General features: G+C 40.1%; 1 protein-coding gene across 1 annotated transcript; it reads left to right on the plus strand.

Annotated features, from left to right (window-relative positions):
• Window positions 1-1,544: 1,544 nt before the first annotated feature.
• On the plus strand, window positions 1,545-8,904 carry LOC310822374 (uncharacterized protein; the record flags this gene model as incomplete). The annotated part of the gene is made up of 9 exons (XM_083694712.1): window positions 1,545-1,596; window positions 1,726-1,860; window positions 6,461-6,787; window positions 6,893-6,990; window positions 7,118-7,224; window positions 7,320-7,399; window positions 7,525-7,553; window positions 7,811-7,942; window positions 8,432-8,904. The coding sequence occupies 9 exons, from the start codon at window positions 1,545-1,547 to the stop codon at window positions 8,870-8,872; spliced, it is 1,401 nt and encodes a 466-aa protein (XP_083550838.1). The 3' UTR covers window positions 8,873-8,904.
• Window positions 8,905-10,953: the final 2,049 nt, after the last annotated feature.

Consider the following 10,953-nt stretch of genomic DNA (forward strand, 5'->3'; position numbering starts at 1 on the left):
GTAGGCCTATAGCCTAACGAATTTGGGAATACTATTTTGTGAGTGAACTCTGTTTTGCAGCATAATTTAATTCCGACACTTGGTCTATATCAATAAGGAAACCAGAGTTGTGTAACCTAGGTTTATAGCCAGTCGCATTTGTAACCAAATAATTTGGCTGTGCAGATGTTTGGCTTAGCCTATTGGTGAAATTTGTGTTTGAAGTAAAGGCATCTTATATCAATAGAGTTAGTACGATAGTAGCCTAATGGCATCCAAATAATTGTTCTCTTTGGTCACAGAAGGCGATCGCACCAAGAGAAAAGCCCTCCCTGTGTGCAACAGGGACATAGCACTGTAAAACAGAGACAACCAGAGTGTCATGTTAAAAAGTTTATGAATAAATGTCTTGCTTTATTCACATGTTCATTCCATCACTCTCCTTTTATAGAAGGGCACGACATAATTCATAGGGGACATGTTAATATTATTTTATTATTATTATATTTTATTTTTGTGTGTGTCATGCCTATGAAGTTTACTTTAATTGAATTGAATTGGATTGAGATAGAGAGAGAGGGAGAGAGAGAGAGAGATTAATTATTCATTTAATGTCTCATTTCAGATGTTGGTGATTTACAGCATGCACTTTTAGTGCATTTGTTTTGGATTTATACAACGTACACTTTCGAAGCAACTAAGAAATAAATTAACCTCAGACTCATCTGGTATTTGAATGGTGTATACTATAACTGCCGAGTGCTTTGTCATGTTTTATTTAGGACGTTTTAGAGAACATGGAACCAAAGAAGTTGAGTTTGTTGAAAGAACTTCTAGACCAGGATGCCATGCAAAATAAAACATCCACCAATCCCATGACAGAAGGAGATTGCTGTCACCAATCAGCACTAGGTAAGATTTAATTCTGTAAATATGGCTTGGCTTGTTTAGGACGGCCAGGTCACCCTTCATAATAGACATTCTTGTTTGTAAAATATATTAATTATTATCATATCTCCTTCTGACTTCTGACCATGTCTGTGTGTCCTGCCATTAGATCCATCCGTGGGTCTTCTGGGGGCTGTACTCATAGCAGTGGAAGCGTTGCTGTACAGACTGACAGGAGAGGGGTGGCAGCAGCAGGACATGGTGCCCATACACTACCACTCTGATGCCAGGGAGTGTGAGCTGCACTCTGGATACACACACACAAGATGCACACAGGTACACACACTGGATACTCACACATCATACATACAAGTAAACACATGCTGGCAGGAACACACACACTGGATACACATACACCGAATACACACAGGTACACACACTCTGGCAGGTACACACACCCTGGATACACACAGGTACACACACACACACACACACACTAGCAGATACACACACCCTGGATACACACAGGTACACACACACTGGGTAGTAGGTACACAAAGACTGGATATACACAGGTACACATAATCAAAGGATTCACAATGTCAGAGGTATGTATGTTGTGGTGGATGCATCATTCTTAACCGCTGTATTTTGGTTTATAGTTTTCCTCTGCTAACATGACCAAACCTGCATCAGGCCATGAAACAGGATCTCTTCCTCATAATCAAGGTAGGATACAGGTACACAGGTATACAGACCCTTTACCTTAAACTGTGCTCACCTGTCCACAGGACATTACTGTTGTCGCGTTCACATGTATTTAATACTGTGTATTACTATGAACCCTGTCCTTGCCAGTCCACCTGCAGAGCACGGATCCTTGTCTGAGTGATCAGGACCTGTCCAAGCTGGTGGCTGTGTCTCCCCTCTCTAGGACCTTGCAGGAGATCCAGCTGTCCCTCCAGAACCTCAACCTGACCACTGCTGAAGCAGGTTAGTCCAGAACCTCTATCCTTGTGGTCCTTGACTTACGTGCTGCGTTTGATACAGTTGATCACCAAATTCTATTACAGAGACTGGAGGGAACTTGTGGGATTATGTGGGTCTGCTTTGTATTGGTTTAAATTGTATCTCACTAACAGATACCAATTTGTACACATCTGTGGTGAATCCTCAGTTCACTGCACTGTCAGTTATAGTGTGTGACAAAGCTCTGTTTTAGGACCACAAGTTTTTTACAGTGGCTTCGGAATGTATTCAGACCCCTTCACTTTTTCCACATTTTGTTGTATTATAGACTCAATTTAAAATGGATTAAAAAAAAAATCAATCCACACACAATACCCCATAATGACAAAGCAAAAACATGTTTTTAGAAATGTCTGCAAATGTATTAAAATTGAAAAACAAAAATACCTAATTTACATAAGTATTCAGACACTTTGCTATGACACTCTTAAAATGAACTAAAATGCAAAAAATCATCAACAAGTCACTCATCAAGTTAAATTGCGTCCATCTGAGTGCAAGGATAATAGTTCATGTGATTTCAGAATGAATATCTTTTGTTTTTATAGGGTCTCTGATTTGCATAGGAATCAATTACACACTGTATGGATAAGGTTGTCATTACAGACTGAGCAAATGGAGAGGAACAAAACTGCTCAGGAACAATACCCTGAGGCCTGGGGAGACTTCTACAAAGTTGAAAGGCAGAGAGGAAAAAGCACATCTCAGTCACTCTCCAAAATTGGTCTATAACCAAGTGGCCAAAAATAATCCCTTAATGGAAAATAATCTATCTCACATCCATAATTGTTTTAGCAACAATTAATTCAAGTGGTACAGCAAAGAAAGTGGCTAGAAATTTGTTTATTTGGTTTTACTACAAAGCATTACATTTAGTGCAAATCCAGCACACGCAATGCAGTTTCTGCACCATCCCTCGTGTGAAGAATAGTGGTAGCTGCATCATGTTATGGGTATGTTTGTCACCGGCAGGGACTGGGGAGTTTGTCAGGATTAAGAGAAAATTATGAAATTTGCCAATTTTAGTTGGTAGTGACAACCTAATCCACACAGTGTGTAATTGATTCCTATGCAAACCAGAGACTATAAAAACAAAAGATATTAATTCCAAAATCACATGAACTATTATCCTTGCACTCAGATGGACTCAATTCAACTTGATGAGTTTTTGCATTTGAGCAAATGTTAAGAGTGTCATAGCAAAGGGTCTGAATACTTTATTATTTAAAGTATTATTTGAGGTATTTCAGTTTTCATACATTTTTGTACATTTACATTTACATTTTCATCTTTGACATTTAGCAGACGCTTTTATCCAAAGCGACTTACAATAAGTACATTTGTCTAAAGTAAGTGAACCATCTATATCTATCAGTCATCATAAGAAAAAAAATGTATGTTAGGAGGGGCCATTGGCAGTCACAATGCTGGAAGAAGGATTACTTTTTTTTGCATTATTAACAGTAGAGGAACTGTACAGAGGGGTCTTGGGGTGAAGAGGTCATTTTGGAGGGGCAGTCAAGATGTAGCCTGAAGAGTCTTCAGTCTACAGTGGAAGATAGGTAGTGACTCTGCAGTCCTGACAGCAGTGGGAAGCTTGTTTCACCACCGGAGTGCCAAGACAGTGAAAAGCCATGACCAAACAGCGTGACCACTGCATCCTCATAGAGGAGGCGGTGCCAGGCGGCCAGCCAATGTGGAAGAACGGAGTGATCAGGCAGGGGTTTGGCGGCTGATCATTGCTTTGCAAACATTTCTAAAAACCTGCTTTCTCATTATGGGGTATTGTGTGTGGATTGATGTCTTTCTTTAATCCAATTTAATTTGAGTGTATAACACAACATATGGAAAAAATTAAGGGAAATACTGTATATGCTACCCTTAGTTAATATTATCCTTTGTCATGGTGTACATCTTCATTGTTATGCAGATAATATGCAACTTACATTGCAATGACACCTGGCATGTCGCTTACTGTCATGGAGGCCTGTGTGACTTACATTAAATTATGGATGGCAAAAAATGTCCTCTTTCTTTTAATTTTTTTTTTGAGGTCCGAGTTAAATTTAGAAGGATCTTGATGTAAAAAATCTTGGTGTTATTGTCGACTCCGACCTTACGTTGGATGCTCACATTAAGAACACATACAGAATAGCTTATTTCCACATACACAATATTGAACAAATGCTGCACACTATGCTGAAAAATTGGTTAATGCATTTGTCACATTATCCAGTCCTAAAAGCACTATTATCCAGTCCTAAAAACACAGCTTTACACAATCTCCAACTGGTCAAAAATTCAGTTGCAAGCATCTGGACTGCATCTGGAATTACCCCTGTCCTTAAGTCACTGCACTGGCTTCCTATAAAGGTCAGGGTTGATTTCAGGGCTTCTCATCACGTTTAAAGCACTTCACGGTTTGGTTCCATCCTACTTGACTGATCTCTTTCCGTCCTATATACCAATCTGTGCCCTTCAATCCTCTTGGGCAGGAGACGACTTATCCCCAGGATAAAAAAAAAGCAGAGGATGGTAGGCTTTTTCTTACAGAGGCCCATCCCTTTGGAACGATCTGCCAACCCATGTTAGGGAACCTGAGACAGTGTACATTTTTTAATCACAATTTGTTTCAAGAATGAGTGGATAATAGTATGGTAATAAACATAGTAATTACCAGTTATTACTAATAGTTACCAGTTACAAGAAAGACAATTACCTTGTCATTACATAATTATTTTTCATGAACGATGCTTGTTTCCGTATTATTGTACACTGTTTCCATATTGTTCTTGAATCATTGAAACTGATGAGGACAAATTTAAACAGCCTTATATCCCCTCTTAACCTTACAACTAAGTCCATGGTTTGTTATCCAAAACAGAGATGGTAGTTACCTTGAAAAAAGTAGTATCAAAGCTGGAAAATTATATATTATCTGTTTACATTTTGTTCTACCCTTGTATTCCATCTTAACCTGACAAGTAAGACCATGTTTACCATAGTTAGACCACCAGTCAGTGGTAATACAGCAATACACCACCCAATGTATACTGTACATAGGCCTACATTATGGGTTTATGGCTGACTCCATACAGCTAATGTAAATGTTCATTTTCTCTTATTAAGATATTGAGTCATTGACATTACCAATAATAAGCTGTCCAGTAGATAATGTTACTCTGTAATATAATCGTTTGTCGGTGGACAATGAATGAAGGCAACACCTTCAAAATCTTTGTACACACTTGTTGGAATGAGATGGAGTTGGCTCTTCTATTGTACTGAAAAATATTTCCAATGATATTCACCACAATATTTCATTCACAACAATAACAAGACGTTAGCTACAAATATTAATTAATTAGCATAACATAATATTGAATACAGGTTCTCTTTCAGTCGCCTCAGTTCAACATCTGTGTTCGGGGTTGCATAGCGTAACCTAAAGTTTGCGACCTTACAATTCCAAGCTAGTCCTATGACTTGAGTTCCACAGTTAACGTTAGGGCTAGCTTCTTTCAAGCTAGCTCTAATGTTCGCTTATTGCTAACATACAAAAAAATATTTCACTAATAATAACGTAACACAGCTACAGTATATGTACTTAATGTAGCAATACTCTGTAGCTTTTAACATAAAACAGTCCTTGGTGACCTTTAAACAAAAGTTAAACAGTACTTTAATTAGGTGTTTTGTATCACGGTTGTTCAGTGAGTTGGCTCTTCTTCTATTGAAAGAAACAATTGCACAGGAGCTCCTGACAGGAAGTGACCTCCTAGTGAATGGCAGAGCACTTTTACGTTAACTGCATGGAAATCATCCATAAAAACGTAATGTACCAGATCCATATGGTAGCTTATTACTGTTACATTCAGTGGATGTGTAACCGAGTTAATAATCGGTGATAAACTCACTCCTCACAAGTTAAAATACCCCCAACCAGGCTATCGAATTTTTACCTTTTAAACGGCAGTGTGTTGTCAATTCAGAGGTTGCAGGTTCAAGACTTGTGTAGCAACTCAAAATAGCGGTACTGTTTAAAGCAACTTCACGTCGGCTACAAATGCATGCATACCGATACTACAGTAGGTAGCATACGTGTTTCCACTGACTGAGTAGCCATGGTCTTAGTTGTGAGGTTAACACAAGGTACAAGGCTAGAACAAAATGGGAACAAGTATAGCATTTTCTCACGCTCTGATATCAGCTTATTTCATAGTAACTACCTTCTCTATTCAAGCATCTTTCATGCAAAAATAATGACATGGTAAATATATTCCAACTTACCTTGTAATAAAAGTCTTTCTTGTTATTGGTAACTACAGGTAATTACTGGTAAGTAACATAGTATTTACTATATTATTACCCACTTATTCCAAGCTGTAATATAACTTGCTACCCCCTCAGGTTATGTATATGCTTTTATCTCATGTTTATGTTTTTGTCTGTGTTGTGACTTTCGTGAAATGCTCTTTAGACCTTAATAAACATCAAACTTCAAATTTAGTACAAAAACACAACCTGAAGGTCAAAACTGTGATGTTTGATGTTTATCTTCCAGCTGTTGCTGACCAGCCAGCCAAGGACCCAGCGCTGCACCTGATCCCTGTTGCCCTGGACAACCTCTCACCGCAGCATACCTCTGTTTTCCTGTTTGGCTGTCAGGTTGTACGCCTGCTCAGCCACTCCCTCAGACTCCTTCCACCTATCCTGCTGCTATTGGCTAAGACACTTCCTGTGTCCCCCTGCGAGAGCTTGTTAGCTCACTGCACTGGGGATTTTTATTATGACTCGAACAATCAGATTTTGTATCTCTGTGAGACCAAGCTGCAAGATGTTGGTCACTTTATTGCCACCATTCTACAGTCTATGTCCTATATTACTGCAGGTAAAGAAATGCTAAATAAAGTCACAACAAATGGTCAATTCTTAAGCATTATCAATGATGACGTTCTCATACAGTGTGTTCAACATCTCTAACTCTTGTGTTCAGGTTCCAAGCCTCAGAGCTTCATGCCAGCCCTCCATCGGGCCATTGCTGCTGTAAGCCTTCAGCTGTTCAACTCGTGTTTTACGTGTGACACAGCCAAGGTGAGAAGCATCAGTAACACAGCTTCAGTAACAAATACAATAAGTATTACAGTAAGCTTTTATCCTTCATGCAGAACTCAATGTGTAGACACATCGTTTTTGACATGTTTGTGTCATGCTGTTACAGTCACAGACAAGTACCTGGGAAGGGTCCCCTGGGACTTTGGTAGAGGAGTTTCTCAGTGTCCAAGTGCCTTCGGAAACTCAATTCACTCAGCATCTATTGGTGGAAAGGTTAGTGGCATACCTTTGGCAAAGACTTAACTATTAATGCACATGGTAATGTAAAGCCATATTCTAAATTTGTTCTATTCTCAATTTAATCTTAGACTTCAGCGATATAAGTATTTCAAGGTTGAACAACTCATCCGAGACCTTAAACGATTTCCAGCAGAGGGGACTGAGAGGGGTGAGATATCTACACATATAGTATACAGCTTGCCTATGCATGTACTATAAGAAACATCAGAGAAATTATTCTGTGGTGAATATTGAATACTACGAGTCCCAAGTGGTATCTTACTTGTGTTACAGGACCTTCACCAAATGGTACACCAATTCAAGTAAGTTTCCATTACAGTTGGACCAATAACTTTTTCATTCTGCAGAGAATATACTGTATTTTTCACATACACCACATGCTCATGTTATCTTATGTCTTCATTCATACATGTAGTCTCCTTCTCAGGGTTATTAAGTGGCTGGTTAATTAACCTTTTACCAGCCCTTTTGGTAGGTATTCTTATCTTCCCCAGCATGTACTGTAGGCTACCTTGTTGTGTTGTGTATTTTATATTGCTTTTCATTGAACTTCCTGCAGGAGTATTGTGTGGAGCAGGAGATAGATCATCTAAATGAGGTATTCCTGCAGCTCAGTGTTCAGCTCCACAACAGAGCCCAGATGAAGACACTGCTGAGGGAGAGAGAGAACAGCCTGGACAAACCTAAACAGGTAACATGACAGCATTACAATGTTCTCACCTCCTGCCAGCAGGCTGATGACTTCAACTACTGCTAGATAAGTCACACACTGTTAACCACTGCTAAATAAATCAAACACAACATGACCAACCTAATGTTGATGCATACTGTATGCATCTGCCTGTCATCATTAGCCTTGAGTTATGTGGGCATTGGAAATTCAAATGGTGACATTAGCCATTAGTTGGATCATTGACTATACCTGCTTTCTCTGGTGTGCTGTGTGCTGGTGTAACTGACTAGCTTTGGACCCAAGTTGTCTGCACTCCACTAGATTGTGTTAGCCCACTGAGCTAAAGCCTAAACATTAGCTCAGGGAGCTGACACAGGTCTTTGGATCTCAAGCAAGGTTAGTCATCACGCATAGAGCATGGTGGACCAAACCACCTCCTTTATGCTGGGGTACTTTGCTGTGGTGTCTGTGTTCAGCTGTATGTGAAGTGCTCTCTTACTGTTCCAGGGGCCTGCATCAGCAGAGACAGAGACAGAGGCTCTGAGTCGCAATGCAACAATCCTATTAGAGCTGAAGAGACACTACGTATCCCAGCGCCTCAATGAGCTGCAAATCATATTAGCCAAGACCAGCTGGCGCCAGGAGGAGCACACAGAGGGTCAGACCACCAGAGACCACACACAGACGGACAGTCTGCAGGAACACAACCGTGCTCTAGCTTGCCAGACTCATGAATTACCTCAGGGCAACAGTAAACCAAACAGTAAGGTACAGGATATCCATAGACTGGACAGCAAAGTACTGGAGAAGCATGCTGTAGTTAGCCAGAGTCCATACAACCATCAAGCAGAGAGCCCACCCAACCATGCTCTAGCTAGCCAGGGCGTGAGCAGTCACATTTCCAGCCTGGGTAAAACAGGAAACACTGAACTAAACATGTGGCAGTAAGAAGATCAGAGGCAGGATATCAACATGGATGACTACTGAGGTGTTTTGTTTTGGTGGTGTGATAGTGTATGTCTCCTCACATATGTACAGTTTAGTGTATAGTGTGTGTAATAGCCTGTAGTTATTTTTATCTGATTAATTTAAACTTTTTTTCTATTTAGAATATATTTGTATAAGACTTCTGTCTTATTCCATATTATCATTATAAAACACTGATAAATTACCCCTTCTTAAAGTTTCATTGCATTTTATCTCATCAAGAGTTTATTTGCTGATATTCTATATTCAGTGAGTGTTCCGCATATCATCAACACCTTATAAACAAGGTTCAGGAATGCCTGGCAAAAAAACGATATTCATCTAAAACCCTACAAAAAGCACCTTCGGGTGACTTAGTATCTGATGGAGAATCAATAATAAATATAATTATACTCTAAGCAAAAATATATTTTTTTGCTTAAAATCTGTGCAAGCTCTATGATTAGAACGTTTCAGGAACTATGTGAGACAACACAGCACAATTGAAAAAAATATATGGCGCAAGGAATCCAAGAGAGGGTGGTATACCGAGAGAGGTGGGATGGGCTGAGAGCAGCTGAGGGGTGGAATTAAATAAAATCTGTTAACATGAAAGATATTTTAGCATGTACACCAGAAATAATACCAAAGACACCACAAAGGACTGAAATTATCATGTGAAAAAAAATTATAATATGTACAAAAATGAATAAAAAGTACCTAAGTACCTGTAGATAAAATGTATATGTAAAAACTATAAAAAAAAAAACAAATACAACAAATAAAGTACTTAGATCCTCCGATGAGTGGGGGATGGTGGCTGGGCTAATAATAAACACAAAAAAACAGTGTTATGATGCTGGAAATTAGGTCAGCAGTGAGTTGATCAGTGGTATCAATTGGTCACAGACAGAGAACAGAATGCAATGGAATGGAATTTGGTAGCAGTTAAGTTTATTAGTATCTCCATTAGCTGTTGCTACCGTGGCAGCTAAGGGAGATGACACAATCTGCTGCCCAGTAGAAATAGTTTCCAGGTCAGGGGTTGTGCCTTTGAGGCTCCAGCCAGCTCTAAATTCTCATGTTCTAATCAACACATCACAGCTCCATTATCAGGACACAGTGGGGTCTGGCGCCAGCTGCCATGTCCTCTACCCATCCTCTCAGTGGGAGTGATTTTTGAATATTTGATTGTGGAGTATTCTCTTCTTCCATACATGGTGAGCTTCCTCATTACATGAGCAGAGCCAAAGGCATTTGCACTGCTTCAACCTCTGGACCTGGTCCAGGGTGACTCATCTACACAGTATGGCCTCTGTACGGTGGTCTGTCCATGGGGCAGGGCAGGGCAGGGCTACTGGCACAGAGGGCTGATAATAGAAAGTGAGTTTTCCTACAGAGGGATAGACTGTCAACACACACACACACACACACACACACACACACACACACACACACACACACACACCAATGGGGGTATAGACTGAGCAGATAGAGAAGGTCAGCTGGACCAGTTGCTATCAGTGTTACAGCTCCACACACGCACACACACACGCACGCACGCACACACACACACACACACACACACACACATAAACACACACACAAGTGCATGCACGCACGCACACACACACACACACACATAAACACACACACAAGTGCCATGTCCCGGATTAGAGGCGGTTGATGCCCTGCAGAAGATTTCAGTAGCTTGCCAGGCTGACAGCCTCTATCACCTAGATTAACAGCGTGTGAGTGAATCCTATCTCTCCACTATCGCACTACTTCTCATTCCTCCACTGGTACTTGATCTACGGGACTGTTCCATTGCACCAAGAAATCACAGTCAAGCACACCTATTTGAAACAAGTCAAATTGTACGTATACGCATGCCTTTATTACTTCTCCAGTTGCGCATCAGGTCTATTTATAGAAAATGTGTTTGTGTGTGTGTGTGTGTGTGTGTGTCTGTGTTGTTGGCATTATGTGGTCTTTTGGCAGCTGCTAGTTCACAACTATTCATGTCAGCATTCATCTTTCCATAACACACAGACAGCTGCAGT

The sequence above is a fragment of the Argentina silus genome (genome assembly GCF_951799395.1).
Source record: "Argentina silus genome assembly, chromosome: X".
Taxonomy (NCBI): domain Eukaryota; kingdom Metazoa; phylum Chordata; class Actinopteri; order Argentiniformes; family Argentinidae; genus Argentina; species Argentina silus.